The sequence below is a fragment of the Labrus bergylta genome, chromosome 22 (genome assembly GCF_963930695.1).
Source record: "Labrus bergylta chromosome 22, fLabBer1.1, whole genome shotgun sequence".
In the NCBI taxonomy this organism is placed as follows: Eukaryota; Metazoa; Chordata; class Actinopteri; order Labriformes; family Labridae; genus Labrus; species Labrus bergylta.
The window spans coordinates 8,729,823-8,754,764 of NC_089216.1; the positions used below are offsets into that span (position 1 = coordinate 8,729,823).

Below are 24,942 nucleotides of genomic sequence, written 5' to 3' on the forward strand. Positions count from 1 at the left end.
GTTTCAACATCCAAATGAAAATGTGTCATCATGCAACTTTTTATTTTGGATGCACAGGTCAACTTAAAAAAATTGCAGAGAAAAGATGGAGGGGATCCTTTTTAAAACTCTTACATCATCCATATGTTCTATGCAGGAACCAAAAAAAATGTTAATGTTACAGCTGTCTTGTATTTTCATGTGTTTTTATTTTCATACATTTCCCTCATTTCTTTTGCACAGAAAATGATAAGATAGATCATGAAAGCATAAAGTGTCCCATCACCTTCCTGTGAAATCATTGTTTAAACTCACATTTATTCATTGTCAGAATTGTTTTCATCAGAGAAATCGACTTTTCTGGTTCTGTCCAGTTCGCTTCCAATAGATGTGATTGTTTATTAGAAACGTTGCCTGTAAGTGGTGATGGATTAGAAAACCTCCAAACAGGGAAATAGTGACTGGTTTTGTTGAGGCAGGAGTGTTAAATGATTTTGCGTAGCCAGGGAACTGCTTAAATGAATTTAGAAAACAGGCCTGAAGAACACTTTGTTAGCGTTAGAAATGATCTTTGTTGTGTGTTCAAAACGAGAAGCAGAATGAAGGGAATTAAGAGACGTTCGCCTTCTGACTTGTGCGCCTTGGCTGCCTCACTGGTGTTTGGCTCGTGCGAGCGCTGTTTGGAGGCTCGCTCCCAGCAATCTTGGAGAAAGTGCTGAGTGCTGGTGAATGTGGTGTAAGAGCCACGTGGCTCTGGACTGCAGCTCTTTCTCTAACCCCTGTGTTTGTTCCATCAACATATGTGTTCAGTAAAGCCTTGGCCCTCGCCCTGCCACATCCAATATCTCCCCTCAGTTTGATGTGGTCCCACATCAGTGCACTTTGGGTACTGGAGTGGTGTTTCTGAGGTAATACCACCAGGGACAAAACCTCACCACAATACAACACCCACATAACAAATGTGGGTGTGTGGATGCAATGCAGCCAGCAGTGTGTCTGCAGCCGCCTACTGTTTCATGCATACTCCTATCTGCAGACTCTCTAGCACCGCGGACCCTCATGTAATCCCGGAGTTGATTGTATTTGCATTCTGACATGTGCCATGAAATATGGGAATCGTTTTTTTATTTTTTACGCCTTTAGCATTCTACACTATCACATGTCAGACATGCACACCACCACAACTGTCTTTGATTATTGGATAAACCCTCCTCCTTCCTCCCCTCCCCCCCCCCATCACCATCACACTCCTCTCTCCTCACCTTCTGCAGAATCAGCTCCTCCTCAGCGTGTGAAGGCACGCACACATTTTTTTTGGGGGGGCAAAGTGATTGATTTCTAATTGTTTACATTGAAGGCAGATGTTTGTATTTCGCACCACATTGGGCATGAATTTACGCAGGCATGCACAGACCCAAACAGAGACACACTTGTACAACAAAGACATGTTGATGCCAACACGTTTCATCCAGGAATTTTTTTGGATGTATTAGCACTTGGTTTTGGCACTACCTGCACTAATTGGCTCCGAGTGCAGGCAGTTGTTGCCATCAGGCCTCTTCATTTCTTTTGGTTGTGCGTGTGTGTTTGGGCACGTTCGCCATGAAAGTGGTTTCATTCTGTTTTGGGAAGGGAATGATAAAATAAATTAAATTTTGCCGCAGAGTGCAGCCAAACAATAACATCTCAATCAAATTCAAGAGCTAGACTCAATATGTTTATTTGATTAAATTCAGCAGATATAATGTGTTTTTCACCTTGTGCTTCTTGATTTTAAATAAACCATCTAACTTTAAAGTGGGTCTCCAATGTAAGCTTGTGTATGAGACGCTTGTATTCGGCCTATATCCAGTGTAAGCAGCAGTGTAATCCTGAGTAACAGCAGTAATTATTTGGTGCTGAAGGATCCCTGCCACCAATGCACAGCAGAGGTAAGGTGAAGCACTTTTCAAGTCGCAACCCAAAGCGTAACCCAATCTTTAATGTGGGCTCTAATGGCTCTGCGTGATAGTTGCCGGGCTTGTACAGTGCGATACTTGAGCAAACCTTACACAACTCCCACATTTCTGCTTTTTGTTGTGTTGGCTTGTGGCTGAGAGCAGCTGGGATTTCATTTAAAGATCACAGGTTTGATCCCTGATACAGATAACACTCAAGGCCCGAGATTCAGGATTCCTTGATGCATTGTCAAATAAAGAAAGAGAAACGTGAACCACTGAGAAAAAAACGATGAAACTAATTATGACACTGGTTTATTTAGGAACTATTGTGTTTTGAGTACTTTATAACCGAACATGTGTTGGTTCCAACTTCTCCTATGCATGTGGATTTTCAGATCTTCTTAGCCATTTGTTAGGGTTAGGCGATATGAAACTTTTATCACAAATATGAGCCGATATAAGTAGATTTATTCACCAGTCAAAGAGCATTTGAGTGTTTTATGGATTACAACAAGCATTATCACTCTCCACAGTACATGCGCCTTTCCAGTCAGGTGACCATCTTGTCTTCCTTATGTCTTTGACACAAGTGTTTGATAACTGCATTTGAGGGATCATCGCAATAAATGTGTACATTTATATCTATATCTCTACAGATTTCACAGATCTAAGAAAGATATCGGAAACACATTTTTTTATCACCCCCACGTCGATATCAGCCCCAAAAATGCCATATTGGTCGGGCCCTGGTATATTCTTAATCTCTTAACATCATCTCTAACCTCAGAATGAACCATTTTGGATGACAGCAAAAGCTTTGTTTCGGAAATGCTATGTAAATAAGGTTCTTCTGCAGGGAATTCAGTATTGGAGCTTGTCTGCATGAAAGCTGTGTACTCTAAAATACATTTGAGGTCCATATAGGCCAGTGCTTAGTTCAGCAACCCCACCTACACTGTGAGAACTTGGTGGTCTCCTGATGCTGCTTCAGAACAAACTGCTGTAAGTACTCTGACCATAAACATAAAAAAAATAAAAAAATCAGGAACATAGAGTGTTCTTTTACAGCAGATCCAAATGCAGGCTCACACCCTCCTGCACAGACAGCTTTTCGCTCTCCAGGAGCCCTGGGAGAGAAAGTAATCTGTTCACAAACCACAAAATTGAATAATGAGCCTGACAGCGTTCCAAGCTGAAGAGTGAACAGAGCTTGCAACACAAGAAGGCACACTTACGCCCAATCTTTGTACAACGCAGAGGTACACCTTTTGACTTCAAATTAGCATAATTTAAGGATCTCTGCTGCTTTAAACATACACACACTCTTCTGCAGAGCTTTAAGGAAAGGAGCTCCAGCCTGTTAATTGTATTCCTGGAGAACTTCACGGCCTTTACCTGGTATTTAACTTTTCATCTCTGGTAGCTTATTGCAAGGACACATCTAGTACATAAATACACCTTTTTTTCCTCCTTGCCTTGAAGGACATAACAGGAGATGGAAATTAAAAAAAACAAACATGTCTGTTAGTCGAGAGGTTTCTTAACAATGTTCACTTAAAGCTTAGCAGGAAGAGCAAAACCTACATACCTAAATGTACTTATAATCAGTGTTTGGCATGTTACTCAAAATTAGTTACAGTTACTCCTATCAAAAGAAATCATTTTTAGAAAAGTTTCTTGAAAACACGTTTTCTGCTTTAATCTTCATATTAATGTTCACATTATTTTAGTGTTGCTGGGGCAGAATTGAGTTGAGACAGCGCACACATTTCAAATAACACTGTAGTCATTTTCAATATGGAGTCATTTTACTAATTAGATCTCTGAAGGCAACAGACTCAACTGTTTCAGCACGTCGCCGACAACATACCAATGTTTATCAGTCTACTAGCTCTTCTGTTTGTATGGAGTGTCACCTCTTTGGTTTGCTGATCTAACATGAGCTTCACCTGGGTCTCTAACCTCTCTGGAAGTGTGATGTTTGTTTAGCTCAGTGCTTCGTTTTTGATAGAGAAACTTTGACTTCCAAATAAATGCTGGCTTTACTACAAGAATAGAATAGGCCTACTTAAACTATCTAAAAAAAAATCTCCATAGCAAATTAATGGAGCTCACTTTTTTTCAGCACTAAGTTAGACTTTTAATCATCAATATGCCTTTATTATCAACTTGTCTCCCTCAAAGGAATCTCAGGAGGCAGATTGACATGGAGCATGCATGTTGCCCTCTGTTTTGTACAACTCCAGTGGATGAAACTTAATTAGACTTGCTCCTGAGTACTGATGTGTGAGGTTGACGGGCTGACTGTGAGCACAGACGTTTTCTCTGACTTGAGCATGACTGTAGAAACCACCGGGCCTTCAAGAAACTGGTCCTTTTTTTTTTTTTTTTTTTGGGTCAAACAGCAGCATGGTTTTAATTCGGATGATGCTTCCCAGATGCATCGGACATCTAATTCAGAGAAGCTGAAGTTAAGCAAAGAAGCAGTGAGAGCCCATGTGTGGTGCCAAACTTTTTTTAAAGGATAAAGATTTCAGTGTGTGATTTATTTTTCTCCACCAGCTCTAAGAAGGAGTTCATGGAGATCTATATTCAGAAGTCAGAAGTAGAAAAACAGATTAGGACAGAAGGAAAACAATGATGTATAAGTGCTTTTTCATGCAGCATCTGGTGCTTCTGGGATGAGCATTCTCCCCCAACTGGCCTGCAAACTTCCTGAATTCCTTTCCCCCAGCTTCTTCTCAAAAATCCCGACCCCAATCGTAATGAAAGGTGACCCAGCAGAGCATTGAAGCTCCCAGATTTATGAGCCCGCGGTGCAAGATGAAGATCCTGTGATGAAAACATTGTCTGGATGCTTCAGGCCGGGAGCCACGGTGTTAGCTGACTGAAGACAAATATTCAGGGTTTCATCGTCCCCGCGATGAAATGTCTGCGATGTGTTGTTCCACGGTGCGTCAATGAAGACAGTCAGTCTGTGATTCATGGTATTAATCTTTGCATCCATGCGCAGCCAAATGTGAATATTTGTGGTCACAACAAAATCCATCAATCATTTAATCCCTGAAGAAATCATTAATTTTGAGTAGGAGCAACAAGAGCTCATCTCTTCTCAGTTAGAAGTAAAAAAAATATATTTTTAGCTTGTTTCCACTGACCCCTGCATCATTCATAGTCCTCAGAGTAAAAAATGCACTGCATGCTCTTTGGTCATGATTTGTGGCGCCGTGGTTTTACAGGTTTGCACCACAAGCAAATGAGCAGTATTTCATGCAATCACTTTTTCTCAATGACCTCACTGCGATAATGATAGGGGGGGGGGGGTGTGAAGGCTTCTTTTCTGCTCCATCTTTCACTCTGTTGCCGTGTGTGATGGAGTGATGGGTGGAAGATGGAGGTTGAGAAGAGGTTTTTTAAGGCCTGGCGCTGTTTTTTTTCCGCCCCCCTCATTTGCATGGAAGCACTTGGCAATAGACACCAATTAGAGGGCGTTGAGTGAAGCCCTTCTAGATGAGCTTAGCCTGCGGCTCCTGTCTGGCACAAACACACTCTTGAAAAACACACAAACGCTCAAACAGGGGCCCCACTGACTGCTTTTCTTCACAGAACCAGTTTGTGTACGTCCATTTCTGTTTGATAAAAACAAAACAGAAGAGGAGCGTTTGACTTCAAAATATCTGCAAATGATTTAAAACGTTGCATACACTGTGTGTGATGTATGAATTTTTCTTCTCGGCGAGAGGGAGCATTGAATTTAACACCCTCTTCTCTTGCGTCTGATGCCACAAGCCAGGGCTTTATGTAATCTCTTGCCTCACTGGAGGGGGGCTTAGACCCTCCCTAACACTCCAGATGAGTCTCCTCAGTGTTAAAGACCGTAATCTTTTTTGTTTAATTGGTTGACATGTTCTCCAAAACCTTATATTTAAGATTATTACTTGTGTATAAAGTAACACCCACTCCTTTTTTATTTGTCCTCTTTATGTATTTTGATTAATTTCCATTCAACTCCAAATCTGCTGCTTTCCTTTCCCAGAGTCCAGCCAGGTTTACAATATAGTTATGATATTGAGTAGTTTTTTGAATGGATTTAAAATGTATTTGATGGTTTTGTAATACCAGTCTTCTGCTCTAAATGTGAATAACTGGCACACTACCCTCTGACTTAACATTGCTGTTATACTGCTCATCAGTGTATCAACATGCGTCATTATTTATTCTCAAAGAAATGATTGTCAGGCTCAATATCTTGTTTTAGTTCATGCATTTTATTTCCAGTGACTGTTCAGTGAATATCCACATTCAGTTAGTTGTGATTACCTTGGAGTCTTGTGCTGGTGTCACTGGTATCTTTCCAGTTCTGTAATGTCTCTGATGACCATCACTTTGGCCTCCTCTCGTTACTCATTCAGTTTGATGAACATCTGACAGTTTGCGGTCCATGTTGATTGAATTTTCTTCTGTTTCCTCGGGGAGTTGTGCCTGTCTGGCAATGTCTGCGTTTTTTCCTTCTGAGGTATGATGAGGTTCATATAGACATCCGATCCTTTCAGCTACTTTTCTTGTCTGAGCTGCACTTTTTTCTTTTTTTTTTCTATTGGTAAACCGGATTATAATGGCCGGTTTGTCACTGCTTTTACTCCGAGGCAGAGGATGGAATGCCTCGATGTCTGCACTTTTGATGGAGATGCCTTTTTGGTTGAAGAAGGCTTGTCACCTGTTGCTTGAGGAACTCCAGGTCGTACTTGATGGTTTTCCCCCACCGTCCGCCGGTATCACCAAGCGGGTGTAGGACCAAGACCTGGTCTCCAACCTGCTAACGATCACGTCTAATATGCTGGAGTACTGCTCAGGATCAACCGCACCACAATCTAAGAGGGCCATCCTCTTGTCTTTCTCGGTGTGTGGTCTTTTGAGTTCCTTTGAGTTCCCCCATCAGCTCCATTATCTGCTTCTGCTGTTTGGAGACAGTTGCCGTTTCCCCACGCAGAAATTCCAGAGATTTCTTAATCTCCTCAACCTCCAAATCAGAGATTCCACAACCTCGCTTGCTATGCATCTGTGGCAATTCGCTTGTTTGTGTATTGATTTTGCAAAATACCAATCGCAATATACAGCTAGGCTAACTGGCCGTGCTCGCAGCCAGCTTAACGACGTCAGTATTTCAAGTCAGTTTACGTGCTCTATGTTGCTGTCCAAGCTGTGGTCGATGCCAGATGTCTCGATACATGTTGCCCAATGTCATAGTCAAATAGTCGAGGGCAGAAGACAAGAAATCCAAACCCAGCGCTACAGACGTCACAGTTTATCTGAATGTGATCAGCCTTTTGAAGCTGCTTTTGTAATAAACAAGAATTACCTTGAACAATGCATGTTTGGCTCAGTAAACAAGATTATAAGACATAATGAACGCCTGTATAGTTGGCCTGTTGAAGACTTGTGAAGACAATTGAAGTGTAATTGTAGTTTTATCTTTTAGACACAAGATGCTGCTCTCGAGCTGTAGAGCCTTAAACAGAAAAGAAATCTAGAGTTGAGTGTGCTTACTTTATTTTTTTTGATGACATAATACCAGATCAATGTACCCTCAAGAATTACAGCATATGTATTTTCTGGGCCTTTTCTTTCTTGGAACTGTGTTTTTGTTGGCTACTTTTCTTGCATACATTATATAGTTCTTTATCTATAATTGTGAATTTGTGTCCTCCATGTAGAAGGACAAGGTGTAAGAAATACATTCTAGCCCCTGGAAAATAGTTTCCAATGAGGGACAAAGATAGAAAGAAGCTATTCTGAGCGTTATTATGGCCGGCATTACTCATGGATTCTCCCTACCTCTTCTCCCGCTGCTCAGTTTTACTGTGTGAACAGCCGCTGCCTGTATAACGCTGCAAACACCTCGTTGGTAGAGAGTTCACTACAGTAGCATATTTAGACAGCTGTAAGCCCAAAAGCTCCTGAGAAAACAGGGTAGAGGAGGGTTTTTTTTTTTTTTTTTATGTGGGAGCGGGATGAGATGGGGGTGCGTTGATCCATTGCAGCTCTCTTCCTGTGCGGTTTCTCCTCGGCCATGCATCCAAATATTTCCTCTCCCCCTCAATCACCTGGGCAGGCTCTGACTCCATGCTAACCTTAAGCGAGGACACATGAGGTTTCTTTCCATGAGCGTGCACTCAGTGATTCTGTTTTGTAAACTGTGAAAGAGAAACTTGATGTGATTTCCATATTTCAACAGTGCTACAAAGGAACATAGCCCACGGTGTCAGCTTTGCAATATAAACTGACTTATTTTATTCAAGGGGGATGATGTATTACTTGGCATGCTGGCACACACAGTCTAGATGTAACAGAGGGTTTCTCATCTCTTTCTTTGCCTCTCTAACTCGCGCCTACACACACAAACACGGCTAACCCACAATACCCTCAAATGCTCAGATACAGGCTTATATGGCCAACAGCAACCTATCATCATTGCTCAAATCCTGTAATTCCATATTACAGATAATTTGACATTTCCCCTTGCAATCATTATCCACAAACGCCACAACCTCGAAAAGTATTGTTTTCATGCCCTTAACATAACCTATGTGATCACATCCTCTGACAGTAAATAAAAGCGTGCCTGACGTGCTTTCATGTTTAGACTATGGTAAACCTTTTTAAATAGTGTTTTTGTAGGTTTTTCTTTTCATTTAGCAGATATATAACAACATTATCATTCATAAGTAGTGTTGTTTCCAGCCATTTTTAGCTCTGTTTTCGGTCTAGAAACATGCGATCAATGCTCCAATGTGTTCACTAGCTAGTCGATAACTTTGTTAGAATTAAAGAAAGTGTGTTTTTTTTTTAGAGCTGTTGTTGAAGACTACTGCCATTATGCACTGAAAAGTAAAGTTAAACTGATGAGATCAGATACAAATACAGTAGAGTTGAGGGCTGGGGAAAAAACAGATTTAAAAAAATCTTATAAACCTGTACTGTGATGGGCTAGATTATGAGTTAATGGGCCATTTTAACATACTGTTTAAGTTTATGTTGTTAAAATATGTAGACAGACAGTCTCTGACTTAAGCATTATCTTAAAATAGCATGCAAACATCATGCTAATAAGGATTTTAACAACCAGGCTTTTATGTTTATCGTGTTTATAATCTTAGTTTGGCCTGTTAGCATGCTGATAGCTAACCTAAACAAAAAGCCTTGTGTGAATGACCAATTAGGAATAAGATTTCTGTATATCTATCTCAAGATCGGTTCTAGATCTCAAATCAGGAGAACACCTTGGGGGAAAAAAAATGATCAGGAGGACATGCAACAAATTCCATTCCAATTTAAATTCACAAATTTAACTTGGCTAATCTGGTGGACAAGTGAAGAGGGAACTTATAAATAGGATAAGGTTCATCCCCTGGTGATCACAAATGTTAAACGATGAAAGTTTAATGGGAATTCATCCCATAGATGTCGATTATTGATCGTAGCTGCTGTAGAAAACTCTGACAGGAATGATAAAACAAAGCCATGGATTTAAATAGAATAATAATTGAAATGCAAATATTACAAAAGCGTCTTATAATTGCACCACTCAGCTACTAGGCAAAGAAAGAAAGAGAGCTCATGCCTCTAAACAAGATGACTGATTCCTCTCTGTACATCCTTCATCATTCATGAGTCTTCCATGTAAGTTAGTGAGCATGCCTCTCTTGTTTCGCCTCGGCTTACAGAGCAGTGATGTCAGATATTTCACCAGCAATTTTCTTGTGGTTCTAGTTTCTTGAAACCTTACGTTGCATTGCCACTGCAAAGAGTACCCTTAAAGTTAATCTTCCCTGTCATAAGGCAACATTTAGAGTGAAAGGTTTGGATTTTCTATCTTGAGTCATGTTTATCTTGAGGCTTTGGTCAAAAAACTATTATGTGTCCTGTGGGATATATTTCCTTGTTGACCTACGAGTGAGTGTTGTGTATTTGATATGCAAGTGGTTTTGGAAAAGAAGTGCAGGACGGCAGGGTGTGTGAGTGCTCTTTTCCATATACATCTGTGCTCTGCTCAATGGTTTCAGACGAGCCGAGTGGGAATGCTATTCAGTAACTTTTCGAAGAGAGGGACGGAAAGGGAATGGAAGACTTGATGGAGTGTCAGTCTGAAAACAAAACAAGGCTTTTATTGGATTCATTGACGAAATAGAAGAGTGCATGAGTCACGATGCTTATTCCACTGCCTTTGCCACTCATGTTCAGGAGGTCCGTCTTTACCTGTTAGCTTCACTGTCTTGTCCATCCTGTTCAGTCTGTGTTACCAAAGAGTGCTAAAGTCACAGGAATGAATTGATGATATATATTAATCTAACTTAACGCATCCTAATGGGTACCTGTCATATTATTCCTGTCCAATTTTTCCGTCGTGTCTTCCACGCGTCTCTCAGCTGATCACAGAAGCATGTGTGTGAGGAATGCTTGATTGCAGAGTTGCACTGCGGCAGGCCGATGGATCATTTCCTCTCTCAAGCTGTGGGTGCTGCGGGACAAAGACCAGTCGATGTGTTGAAGTGTGGCTGCTTGAAAGAGCTGTCAACACTTCCAGCACCATGGTAACTTATGGACTGAGAGGTGTATTGCATAAGAAGTTATGTCATGTGTCTGACTTGGAATCAATTAAGAGGCAGGAATAATTGCGCCTGTGAAACAATGTGGTTGTATTACAGTATGTGTAAACTTTGTTTGTATGTTTGAGTATTTTTCTTATTAATGTTGTCATGTCATAATTTAATGTCTTCTTGCCCACCTTCATAGCCAAAATCAAGACAATATTTTTACTTCAAAAAGAATCGTTTGCACATCTACTGAATATCTTGGAGGTTACACATTGATCAACATTGATTATTGAATGCAAGTTGCAGGTTTCTGTTCTTAGACATTCACACACATTCGTCTAAGTAGTTGCATGTTTTTGTACTTATTGTGCACTGATTTAAGGGTTTCTGAAACTTAAATGTACAGTATTATGTACGATCACAAACTATCAAATTTAAATCAAAGTTTTACAAATGTAATGTTTGAGTGCATGCTTTGAAGTTAAAGACAATTTGTTGCTTGTATGAAAAAGGAGTGGACTTGGCGTTTTGATTTCAAAGCTGAAGCAAATGTTTGTATTGTCTCAAACCTGCATGCTCGATAATATCCAGCAGGGGGCTACTCCAGTGATTGCAAGAAGTTTTCAATGTGTACATGTACAAAAACAGTTTACAAAAACTTTGATTGTGTAGAACTAGATAAAAAATAACCCTTGTACTCAGTTGATTTATTAAAACACAATACACTACGATACGATACACATAATTGTCCCCTTAAGGAACTTTGCCTTGGTTTTAAATGCTGAACACATGTAGCTGCTTCCACTGTACTGACAATCAAATTCAAACCACAAACAATATACATTGCACATTAAAAGTTTTGCATCCACCATGAACACCATGACGCTACATTCTTACAGCCATTGGTTAGCGTTGGTTAATCATTTCCAAATTAGTTTATGAACTCAGTCGCTGCTCTCAGGTCTGCTTCAATACAGCATTAGGTTTTCATGGTTTATTATGGTTCCATTTCCTGTATAATTTTAGCAGTAAAGCATTGTGGGCTTTACGATGTGGCTACAATGGCAACCTTGAAGGGCCGTAGCAATTCCTTCCAACCCCATCATCCAAATATGTTCACTTGGGAATTGGGGAAAAAAAACAAGCTCACAATGGCATCAAGGCTGAACTCGAGGTACTAACCAACCATTCAGTTAGGACACGGTGGCTCCAACCCCTCAAGTCTTTAGTTAAAACCTTATCTTGCAAGCAAGGATGAGGAATATCAACACAAATGAGCAGGAAATATTGAAGTCGAGGCCAGTTTTCTCAGAATTCAAAGTATTTAAACAGTAATAATAAAAGTTTCACCCTGAGACGAGCCTTCACCAGGAAATGAAGAATTGCTCCGAGAAGGGTTTTGCTGAAAACTCATGGCACGCGAATGAAAGAATCAGTGAATTTCTGTGTTCCTCAAAGGGAATAGGAACAATGTGCTGGAGGTGTCATCCATTTTTTTTCTTTAATCACTTCCATATTTGTGGGTCATGCACAGGTCATAACAAGGAAGCCCCCACGCTCCTTTGCTCTGCGTGTTATTGCATCATTATTTAACCAAGTGAAGGATGTCAAATTTCAGAGGACGCTCCAAGGGTTAAAGCCTCTTTTGACCACCTTTATCATATTACTATCACTTTCTGCCATCATCTCTGAGCCAAAGACAACACACAATACATTTTCCACAATGAAAAACACATGTTACTGATGTGACTCATTTTGTGGGTTAAAAACCGAAACCTAAGCTGTGTGTAGCATATACAGGAGATCAGACACGTCTCTTTGCGGCAAGTAAAGCTTCAACTCGCTTAAAGTGTAAATACTCAACACTCGCACATCGTGAGTTTCGAAGCAGCTGAGACAAACCAGGTGCCTTTTTTTATCTGGAGGCGCTGCTTGGTGTCTCCGGCTGACAAATTGCTCTTGAACTGTTGTGTCTCGTTTTGCAATTATGAATGAGGTTAACAAGAGAGCCTGTTTCATGTCTTCAGTTCAGAGACCTGTTCCACAGCTTTGAACTTCTTTTCACTTAGCTCTCATGTCATGAATGCAGTAATTAGTCAGGATGTTGGCTCTGTATCTCTTGGCATTGTGATATAAACTCAAATGAGCTCTTTGCTTCAAGTAGTAATTACAACATTCTCCATGTTTTTATGTATTTATCTACGTTTTTCCATTTGATCCACAGTATTGCACTTACCCTTTTTTTTTTTACCCCTGGATACCAGAATAACTGTGGATGTCATATTTACAGTTCTGCAATCCTAATGGAGACTTTCACGGCCAAGCAATCTTTGGTTTCACAGTGTAGATTATCCTAAATACCTTCTCCCAGAGAGCCTCCTCAAGAAACTGTTCAGGGTTTGTTCTCATTTAGAGGTACCACAACGTGTTCCTTCTTCCTTGTTTTAAAGAAAAGTTGATTCCTCCTTTTAAACATAAGATTAAGCTATCAAACCACTTTACGAAATATACATAAGGCAACGATCAGACTTGCAGGAGAGCCGATTTAACTTGTTTAAGAGGATTGATTTGGACACAATTCAAACTTTGATTGCCGTCACAGTGGCTGAACACTGCAATCATAACCCCAACCCTTACCCCCCCCCCCATTTCCACACAGTCCATGCACACAATGTCCATTCAGTGCCACAGTTTTGCGCCGTCCACCCTACCCCACTGGGTCCGCTTCAGGAGCGTGTGTGCAGCCATGAGCAGCTGTATCCCAAAAATAGAAGTTCTGCTTAATCTTAAACTTAAAGCTGTGATAATCCTGTTTTAAATCAACAGAGTCACTGGTCCGGAAATCTATTGCACTTGTAAACTGGAAAAGTCTATATAAAGAATAAAAGCGTCTTTTTATTAATAGGAAAAATAACCTCTCTTCCATTTAAAAAAAAAAAAACAAAAACAAAAAAAACAGATCAACAGTACACATGTGACGTTAGGGTAATGTATTTTGAAATGCATCAGGAAACCAAAGCAAATTAGTAACTCAGACAGGAAGCAGTTTATGGGGGGAAAGTGATGACATGGCCAGGATGCATTTCAAAGTGAACAGCCCCAGACGGAACAGTGACGCCCTCTGTTCAGCCTCACAGGTCGAGGACTAAGAGGATGTTCAGACATGTTGTCATACAGCGGTGATGCAAAAAATGCACAATGTCTTCATATAATAGAAGAAGTACTAAGTAATGACAAGTACAAAAATGGGGAACAATATCATCAGATCCGCAACACCAAAATATCATCACGTGAGATGACTGTGTTAAGAAGGGCTGTTAACAATCTAGCAAATAACATTCCAATATTTAAGCTTGCATGTTAGCATTCAATTGCTGTTTCTCTCTCTCTCGTCTAAGCATTTTTCTTACACCTGTTCTGGAAAATGAAAATGAAATGTTTGGTTCTTTAGCCAAACTACTTAGTAGTAGTTGTTATCTATCCGACAGGTGTAAGAAGGATTTTAGAGCTTTTTAACAAACCGGTCTCCCTCTGTTGCAGATTGACATGACTTTGAAAAGTGAAAGTGTAACCAAACATATTAAGTTGGGGGGGTAAAAAGACTTGACAACACAATAAGCTAAGATAGTTTAAAATAGTTTGCAAAGGGGGGAAAAACAGATTGTGATCTATATCTGTCGATTCGTGTAGTCATCCCTATGACCCACAAGTGAATGTGCCCAACTGTTGATATAAAACTACTGATTGTAGAATATATAAAGTCAGCAGGTTTTATTCATTTGTGTTTGACCTTGTAAAAAATAAAGTACCATACCAGAAGATGTGTATAAACTGGTCCAGAGGGCTATAATTTCCAGATGATATGGCAATATGGTCTCTATTTTGAAGCACAGGGGATCAGTTAAGCTTGATGCTTGCTTGGAGTCCATAAATAAGAGTTGCTGCTTACTGTCTACCCAGATCTTGATGCAGGTCCCATGCTCCCTTGTTTCCTCCAAGTCCACCTTGGCGGGCCAGTTTTGCCGACTCAAGCAGCTTTACTCTGCTAATTTATGCCCATCTCCTCCTGTCATACCCTCTTTAAAATGTGGCGGTGGTTGGGTCGAGCAGGGAGTCATTTTGGGGTTTGTAGAGGGACCCTGATAGAGTAAGCCTGTGCGATCTCCAGAAAGCTCCAGAAACATATGAGCTCTTCAGAATGTGCAAATGGGAAAGGCACAGTGCATAGAACAGCCTCAGGAAACAGTAAATGTCAATGCTGATTCTTAATTATGCCAAAATCCCCCACCTCTCTGCTGTGGGCTACATGTGGAGTTTAAGAGGCTTGTTCAGGTGGGATCAGATTGTGGTTACCCACTTATTCAAAATGTCACTATAAAGAGTACACTACATTCTTATAAAATATTTCAGAGTGGGTAAATGTTGGTTGGTTTTGTAGAATAGGCAGATTACAAAGCAGGCCTATGGAGGCAATGTTTTGTATTTTATCTAATGGTCCTCTAATTGATACAGACAAATAAATCCACTGATATTGGATTAGCATTTAATTGACTGCAATGACATTTTGTAAATTACATCCCCAGAGGATGAGTCTTTTGACTCAATTGCTTTTCTATAGCGCAATAATGAGTTTGGCTTTCTGTATATCTATCTCAACAATTAATTAAAGAAATATTGCCAAGAAAATTGGCACAAATGATAATGACCCTCTCAGATTGAATTGTAAAAACTGTGATGGTCCACTAACTTTTCATGAAGCAATGTCATTGGGTCAAAATTTGAATTTCCGTCAGCCATAACTGTGTTTTATATATTGTGCTAATTTGCAAGTTTTGCATGCTAACAATCTAAACTAAGGTGATGAACATGGAAAACATACTGGGAGGCTTTGTGGCGTTCTTACAGTGCACATGTTGGCATCCTGACGTTAGCATTTTGTAAATGCTGAAACACAGCCAGTATTGAGGCTGGTTATACTGAAACTTAAAGTAAGCAGATACCAACCCACTTATCAAAAAAGGATGTTTACACATTAATTCAATTGATTTACAGTAGGACTGGTGCCATTACTAGCAATCATTTTCTGTCCATAATATATAACAATTAAACAAAACGGATGTAATTATTCATCATTTTAAATGTTGAAACTGCCTCTGAAAAGCCTTCCAAGACAATGTTACATGATGTTTTATGCCAATGCAAACCTACAAGACCTTATGGTGCAGCTGCTCTTCTGAGAAACAAATCATTTTGTTTTCTTTTCTGCTGTAAAAGCTCAGGAACCAAAATCCACACAAATGTGTTCCTCTGCAGAGCTACAGGGAGTTGCAGTCAGAAAGTCTGCTGGACTTTATGCCAGCAGCCATGGTTATGTTAAACGCAAAGTTGGCGTTGGTCTGTAACTTCTGCACATTATTTTTCCTGAAAATGGCCTTACGTGCAGGACTGTTCTTTCTCCAACCTCAACCATATACAATATCACCAGAAGTGTATCCTCTGTGTCTTTATGGCTCTGTAAATCTGTCATGGCCAGCAAATACCGAAACCAAATATTGCCTGTATCACTTGTACAACCAACCATTCAAATCACCCTCCCCTTGTATTAAGCATTTAAGCTCATTTCAGGTTTTTTCAGCTGGCTAGGAAACAGACTTCTTTATTTCTGATGCCCCTATTTTACCTACAACAGATAATAAAACTATCAGTAAGCTGATTCAGACTGCCCATTCAACATGCAGTGTACAATGTGCGATATGAATGTACAAATACATTATGACCGGGAGCTTTGTTCACTAGAGATTGATTGTCTGAAAGTTCTGCAACAGGATAGAATTCAGACAAAGTGAGTTACAGCATGCAGCAGAAACAGCTTTCTTTTTATATTCCCCACAGCAAATATTCTGAATGATCAGCAAGACCTTCTTGTCGACAGAGGGTGCAAAAATTGACAACAAAAGTTCCTCACAGCAGCTTTAAGTCATAGTAAATCATGGATGTTACAAAAGAAAAAATATTACACTGAGCTTTAAAGACAAAGACGAATAGATAGTATTTAAAAGTGTGTTTTATCTGTAATAATACTTTTGAGATATCTGTTTTCTCTTCACCTTCCATCTGGCTTGAATTGAATTTAGCTGATTGTCAAGGAATTACATCTTCATTTTAATCCTGTGGTTTTTGTGGGACAAGGAAGTGTGGTTGACTTTCAGCTGCAGGTCATAAAAATCCCTGCCCTGGTAAAACATTTTATACTGTGGCCCAGAAAGCTTTTTAAAACAATGGCTTTGGTGTAAATCATGCCTGGGTCTCATGCATCGTTTGCGAGGAAGGTGGGAGGCTACCATTTATCCCGCCTGAACCATTTGAGTCGCCCCATGGGAACCAAGGTTCTGGGCTCATGGTGTAACATAAAGTCATTCCCTGGTAATTTCAGTTTCATTTGTCTCTCTTCCTGAGAGCTCTGGGCCTGTTAACTTAGGTCATCACCCTGTAATACGAAAATCTTTTTAATTTGATCATATATTAATCTACAGAGGAGCAGAAAGGATCAGTTTAAGTTCTGCTGCTTGGAAAGCGTACTTGGGAACCTCTTTACAAGACCTGAAAGACATTTCTGGTTGACAGTTGTATGTTATTTTGCATGAAAGAGCTTTTCTAGTGTAACTTTACCCACAAATGAGTCATGGTGGACCCATTGTGGATATGTTTAGCTTCAATTTCCAATATTTATTATATGGTTTTCCATCATTACGTCAGTGTAAAGGCACCATGCAAACTTTCCAAATATGGATCAACAACTCGGTTTATTGACTTGAACTTAAGTAAAGAGAGGACCACTGGATACAGAGACATACCACAGATATTTGGACAATTTTCCATGGGAATATAGTAATTGGAAAAATTGGACTGGCGATGTTAGACCAATAATTAAATGCTTTGGTACAACTTAATACGTCATTATCTTTAATTGAAGGATAAAATCAGTTATTATTTTCCTTTTCGACCCAAGATATCTTTAATGAAAAATGTTCAATGCATTGTTGTTCCTTATGTTTTTTTGACAGCAGCTTCTCCTCCTGTATACAGTGAAGCTATCTCAGAAATTTATTTGTGTTTTGGTTTGTAAAAGAATACAATGTGGTGCTTTCTCCCTTCTCAGTATGAAAATGACAAAGTGTAAAGTAAGTTGGTGATAGCCTACTTAATGCTTCCTTGTTACAGGTTGACCTGCTGTTCTTGGGAGACTAGCTTGCGTACTCATTTAAAAGGGAACAAAGATGACGTTGACACTGAATCTTATCCCTTGTTACTTTTTAATTATAAAAAACTTTTGAACTGGTAACTTTTGAACATGTTATAAACAAGCTCGCAGACTAGCTTGCTAGCAGTAGCACTACTTCAGCTGCCCTTTTCTTGCATGTTGGAGCCCCCTTTCTGCAAAGTGTTATTTGCTGTATACTATGGCAGCTATTTTACTCTGTACATCATTTGAAGTGTTGGAAGCTCATACTTTTAAAATTACATTTTGCTGTTTAAATTTTCTAGTTGTATAAACGTAGGGTGCCTGTATTGTTATCAATTTTATAGTTCTATATTAAGCAGAACCTGAATAAAATCAATGTATTTTGGAAAATCCTAACCGATATTACAAGGTAAAAGAGCTTATTTCTTCGCTCACTGAGTAATGTTTAGCTACAGCTACTGCTAGCAAGTAACCATGTTGTTGCTAATATCACTGTTTGACAGGGAAGTTGCTGAATGACAACAGTACCATTTGATAGTGTTAGCATGCTTGCTGCAGTTCTCATGGTGTTGTGTTATTTTAGTTTTGTGTATCTTTTAATAGCTAAGATGTTATAAAATATGTTGTTCTCTATCTAGAAATATGGCTTAGATGAAGCTCAACAACTTTCGAAATGAAGTGGTTCAGTGAAACAGTTGCATCATCTTTGTGCTCCTCTTTTTTTCACTTCAACCTTTTTTTTAACGGACTTCTCCATCTTCCCTGATATTAGCAATGACTTAAGGGAGCACGGTGTTATCATAACCGATTGAAACGATGGTCAAATCTACAAAATATGATAGCTGTGTCCGTATGTGGACAATCAGATACCCTAATCTTGCGTGCTTTCCTCATGCAACCTGATACCCCAGCCTGCCCCTGAGTGAAACAACAATGCACGACATCCTTCTTTTTCTCTCTTCAATTTATTCATGGATTATTGTTCAAACTTTCAGGAGACACCTCCAGCGATGTTGTGGTTTAGAGCTGGCTCCAAGTGAGTGTCAGTCAAACACATTAATTTCCTCCTCGGGTGTTTGGTTTTCGACTCTGGGCACATCATCGATGCCACAGTTTATTTTCTGTAGTCATACATTTGCAAATATGAGAAGGGTTTTGTCTGAAAGCAAATATCAGAAGGTTATGGATTAAGGGTGAAAGGGGGTGTCATTTCTGTGTGTACATGGAAACGTGCACGTCCCAATCTTACCCTGCTGGCACCACAAAATACTCTGGTGTTAAGTGGATGGTTAAGAGTTTGTGGATGTGTGTTTCACATAATTTTCCAATATGACGAATGTACAGAAAACCCTCTATCAGGGCAAACATGCCAGGTCCCATTCTCAGTTGCTAGTTTAGGCTTTAAGACAGGTTTGCTGTGTATACCTCAAGTATTGAAAGTGTGTATGTGTGTGCGTGTGCTGGTTAAGTGTGGAGACATCCGCTGCGATGTTGTGATTAGGGTTGCTGGCTATTTGCTCTGGAGTGCAGCACATTCCTCGCAGCCTTAATTGATAGCAATTATGTGGTTTTTGATTTGGTGTTTGATTGGGAGACGGATTCGAAGTCTTGATTTTGAAGGGCACAGACTTTTTATTGTCTTTGGAACGTCAGGGTTTGAAATGCCTGAATGATAGCCTGCTACCCTGTAAGTCACATCAAGGGGGAACCAGCGGGTTGGCACCAACTCTGTCTGCTCTCTTTTCTTTCTCTTTTTTTAACTTCTTCTCCCAGCTTTTGTTTTTGTGTCTTGAAATTGCAAAAAAGCTAAAACTGGAAAGTTACTCAGTCTACAGTATATTCCCTCTGTGCCAAGAGCTGTCCATCTTGCTGCTTGTTTTTCTTCAGAACCGGAGGAATTGTCCCTCCAGGGGACACCTGGCATGTTCCCCAGCCTCGACAGTGCAAATGTTCACCGGCTTAAGCTGCCAGATGTTATGAAAGGCTCTGTTGAAGTCAACCTTTTAGCTCATAAATGAACAGAGTAAAGTCCCCATGGCTGAGAAGTCCATCCTGATACCTTTACTGACCAGACTGTGTCATCTGATTTACATGGAGCTCTCGCTTTTAACCCTTTTGTAAAGCAAAACACAACCTGAGCTGGAAATTAGATCTCTTAAAGCACAAATGTTCAATATGTGGCCTGTGAGCCTAATTTCATCTTCTAAGGATCTCATTCTGGCCCTTTTATTAACATTTAGGATTTAACTGTACAAGCTGTATAAGAAAAGGGAATTCATGAGATTTAAATTGAATATAATAAGCTTTATTTAATGGGTTATTTTGTTGTCTGTTTTTAAAAGATAGGCATTTAGTTAAACTTTTACAAAAAGATCCTAATGAGGCATTGTGTTTATTTAAATGACCATCTTCCCTGTTAAGACAGAAAAGACACATTGGTACCACATTTGATTTCAAGGCTTTTCCAGTTTAACATAGAAGTTGTGACTGTTCGGCTCCTTGGAACTTTGCTGTTTTGTTTCCCTTTCAAAAAGCTCATGTGATGTTTTTGTGTTTCTCAATCTTGTTAAGCTGTATTTTTGTCTCTCTGCGTACGCGTGGACATTCAAAGTTTTTCCTAAAGATACTCATAAAACAACATCGTCAAAACCCACATCAGAGCGTGGTTAAGATGCAGTAAACAAGGTCGCAGATTATATTTCCCTGTTTGACTGAGATCTTTTGACATTTCCACAAACAGAGCGCTGGCAGGACACGGAGCAAAGCTGTGCACGGCTAAAAAAGAATTGAGAAAGAGAGGAATGAGGAAAATGAAACGAGAGAAAGACGAGCTGAGAGGGGGGAAAAAAAGAGACTGAAATTTGAGAAATAAGGCGAAGAAATGGAAAGAATCAAAAGGGAGAGAAAATTGGTTAACAATTGTTGTCAGTCTGCCATTATTCTAAATCTTTGACTGTGTCTTTCTCTTACAGACAGACACACACACACACACACACACACACACACACACACACACACACACACACACACACACACACACACACAAACGTGTGAAGCTGTGAAGCTGCAGCTGGCTCAGCTCCTTGTTTGAACTAGCACGCTTGACTGAGGCCCATTTATTGATTGGCTAGTGCGCCAGACCTGAAGACTCATGGGGCTCGGATCCCCCCCCAAATTACTCCCCCACACACAAAAACACACACACACACACACACACACACTCTCTTCTGGTCCTCCTCCTCCTCCTCTACCTCCCTCCCTTTCCCCTTCCCCAAGTTTTACTCCTGAGGAAGAACAGGAGCGAGTCAGAGAGGAGACGGCAGCCAGACAGGACACACAGAGTGACACAGAGAGGCGGGCATCGCACATCAGGCTCACACACGACACACACACACACACACACACACACACACACACACACAGACACACACACGTTCAGAAACTGGAGTGATTGACTGACACGCTTTAAAAAGGCATGGAGCAAGATTTTCTGTCATGCAGGCTACTGGTGACAGCTCTTCTCATCCTGGTATTGTAATTTTTACTTCTTTCTTTCCATCTTTCCATCCTGTACAACACGGTTCATTTGGTGATATTTTTGTCTTCCAGGCTTCATTTGATTATGAATTTTCACGACATCAATATTTATATGTTTATTTCTCACAACAACAAATGTGATCAATAGTATTTTGAGGTGTGTATGCATGAACAGGTTGCAGGATGCTGTGACCTTTGCAGAAGAAATCTTCAGATCTGTCAAAACCAGCGTTTAACAAGGTGCTTAGTGTTATTGACTCTGGCCTCCTCTGTGTTTTTGATCAGAGTTTTCAAAGTAGACTTTTGTAAACCTCATGTGCAGGTGAAAGGTTGGGACCCCTTCTTGCATTGCTGTGGCTGCTTCACTTGCAGAGCGACGGTGACTAAAATCCTGTGCAACGCTGAGCGCACCAAAAGGGATTCAGCAGATGTCTTGCTGCCTGAAAAGGCCATCGTGTGTGTATTGACACAGCCAGTGAAAAAAAAAAAAAAAAAGCCACCGGAGTCGGGTTTCTTTCCTTTTTCAAGGAGTTTTCCATCTTTAAGGAAAATGTCTTTAGTCTCAGCTGCTGACAGGTGACTCAAATAGAATCTGTCTTTCAGGATAACATAGGAGCTAGAGCTCTCTGCTCCTTTATCATGTGCTCATTTCCTCTTTTGCACTTGATGTGAAAACATTGGATTTGGGACTCTTTTTTTTTCATCGTTCAAGAAGAGAAAGAGTAGAAATATGTAGAATGTACAGCTTGTAAATGTTGTCTCTTCAGGTGCAGATAAAACCCTAGAGTGGAATCAGAGGTGTTGTGACGGAGTATTAGGATGCTCCAAGTGGAAATCCAAGCCTGGTGTTTATTGGATTCAAATCCCAGCAGGACAAGGGGTGACTAGCTGAGCTTTGTGCCTTCATTGAGAACAATAGCAGCACGATCAGCCAAACATCCTCCTCATCTTCATCCCTCATCCCCCCCCCCCCCCCCCCCCCCCCCCCCCCCCCTCCTTTTTCCTCACCATCCTTGTTACGCCTCTGGTTCTTTTGGCTTTGCAACACACAGCTCCCAGCCGTAATTGAGTGAGAAATTCACTGATTGCTTTTCAAAGGAGAAATAAGGTGGTGCCCGAAGCACAGCCTGTGTTTATTTATCGTGGATCCAAACATTTGAATAGTTGGCGCGTGCAGAAAGTAGCGCTGCTGCCGATATGTTTGGCTGTATGCTCTGTTGGCTGCATGTTTAGGTTCTTGCTGTTCCTCAGGCATCATCAGCACTGACAGCCATTTATTTAAGTCCCCTTGCACTTTTGATAATGTGCTACAAAGTGTACGGCATGGGTGTTTTTTTGCCTCCGTGGCCCAAAGAAAGTAATCAAGGTGGTAATATTATCGTCTATCTAAAAGATCTATTCATCTTTGTAGATGAAGCACAATGCTGCGCTGTTAGGAAAAGGGCAATTTGCGTTAAAAAAAGAAAAACTTGGCATATCTTGTGATTTTCCCTCAAAATGTCAATGCTGTGTGTTTGAAATTTAAGACTGGACATTCACTGTAAGCTGTTTGTCCGCTCAGCAGGGGTAAATCTTTTTATGAGCAGGTGTTACACATAAAGCTCTCTCCCATATTCAGTGTGTTCAGGGTGAGTAGGCTTGTTGTGCCTCACATTTCACTCCTAATCTGCAGGATTTTGCACTTTTAAGTCCCGGTCAAAAACTCTGCAGGATGTGCAGGCGCTAAACAGCCAGCCGTGGTGGGAGGCTGTCTAAAGGGTACAAAAGCTGCAGTTCTGCAATGCTGACGTATTCTTTTATGGATTAAAACTAAAGGAAGCCTAGGTGTTGAGGTTATTGTGGAAAAGGAAAATTTGCTTTTTTTATAGCAATCTATTCAATGTCATGGCCTTTTTATCTGGTGAATGGCGGACTATTTTAATGAATGTTTTTGCACCTCCAAATTCTTGCACCATAGGAGGCAGATGATTTATCCGTGTGTTTGCTCCAAGTTCAAAGTCTTTTCATAATCAAGGTCTTCTTCCATTCTGCATGTATAGAACCCAGTTTTCCTTCAGACTCCTAGTCCTTAACAGCCTTGGAGCGGAATACCTCCCCCAATCTATACTCTCTCCTTGTTCTAGATAATAAAAGTCATTTATTTTGCTTCTTCAATTGAGCCTGCTATTCAGAAAACACAGCTCACTTACTTCATTCAGTCCGTTCTAAATTAAAAGCCAAGATAAAGAAACATAAGTGAAATTGAGCTGTAGATGAAATAAACACCTTCTTTACAACAAGGTGAGTCAATCCAGTCAATTTTAATCAGAGCACATATAAGACCTTGAAAGGCAGAGAGCGCTTTAAAGATACACAGTTGGAGAACATATCAATTCTTTGGCTGTCAATCTACTTTTGAGAAACATGTCCTTGCAGTCAAAAAATTAAACTTCTCATTATATTTGTTTTGGATCCTGCTGCTATGTCCTGCCTCTTCTGCCAAATACCGAATGATGCAATTAACAGAAAGAGGAATACAGAGGGAGGATCAAAGTTTAAAACGGGATTAATATTTCAAGATCCTAAGGATGTGTCAGACATTTCAAATATCCAAAGGGTCAACATCAATAGGTTTTGATTAATTCCTCTTTTAGTCCCTGTCACATGCATTTATGTGTGATTTTCTGCAGCTCCTGGAATGTAGTTGAATGGAGCAGGTTTGATATCTCCTCGTCTTAAAGAGACGCTGCCTCAAATGGAGAGAAAGCAAAAGTTTATTTTCCTGCAAAAAGGGGACTACGTCATTGACATACCAAATAAAAACAGACAATAGTGTTGCTTTGGTTTGTATTGATGAAGGGGTTAAAGTGAAACAAAGACAGTATAACACATGGACATCCTCTCAATGACATCACCCTTGTTTTGCTGAAGTGGGGTTTTGAAGCCGATCGATGGTAGTCGCCATATTGCATATCCCTACCTAACATTCGGTCAGTCTAGAAACAGGTAAAGAGGTGGAGCTGAGGCAGGCCTTTAGCCTCCTGGCGATCAGCTACAAGGCATTCAGCCATGCCTTTTTGACTCTTAGAATCAAAGTGGAAGGATGTTATAAAACAAATTCACTCCCCATGCAGTTTTTACAAATAAAGAAATGAACTATACTGACCAAAATTATTCTGTTGACCAGGCTGTAAACCTGTTTATTTCAGCTGTAATAATTGGCTTTTTAATATGGAACCTGATTGTAATTCCTTGGCTCTTGCGGTCTGCCTCAAGTGGACACTTAGGGAACTGCATTTTTTTTTTGTACTTCTGCATTGGCTACATTTTTCAACATCATAGATGGCTGCTTGAAATGAAAATGAGATGTAGACACTGTTGAAGGATTTCCATGTCAGATAACTCTTCACGTCTTTCTCTTGGCGTGCAGAGCTCTCGGACGGCTCGATCGGAGGAGGACAGAGACACCCTGTGGGATGCCTGGGGCTCATGGAGTGAATGCTCCCGTACCTGTGGAGGAGGCGCCTCATACTCCCTCAGAAGATGCCTCAGTTCCAAGTAAGGCCACACATCAGCCTGATGAAAACCGAAAAGAATACTGTATGTGCGACAGTTAAGAAGGCCAACACTCACAACACCAAGCTGCGTGGAAAATATTACATTTAGAGAA

The 24,942-nt window shown here is 40.3% G+C and overlaps 1 protein-coding gene across 5 annotated transcripts in view; it reads left to right on the plus strand.

Moving 5' to 3' along the window:
- adamtsl3 (ADAMTS-like 3) overlaps positions 1–24,942 on the plus strand; it is a 91,827-nt gene that overhangs the window by 37,938 nt on the left and 28,947 nt on the right. For 4 of the 5 annotated variants that reach the window (XM_065950646.1, XM_065950648.1, XM_065950645.1 and 1 more), the window contains exon 3: positions 24,703–24,830. In XM_065950646.1, the coding sequence (XP_065806718.1) occupies positions 24,703–24,830 (128 nt within the window). Of the gene's footprint in view, positions 1–21,011; positions 21,286–24,702; positions 24,831–24,942 lie in introns of those variants that run through there. The other variant, XM_065950647.1, reaches the window with a different exon arrangement.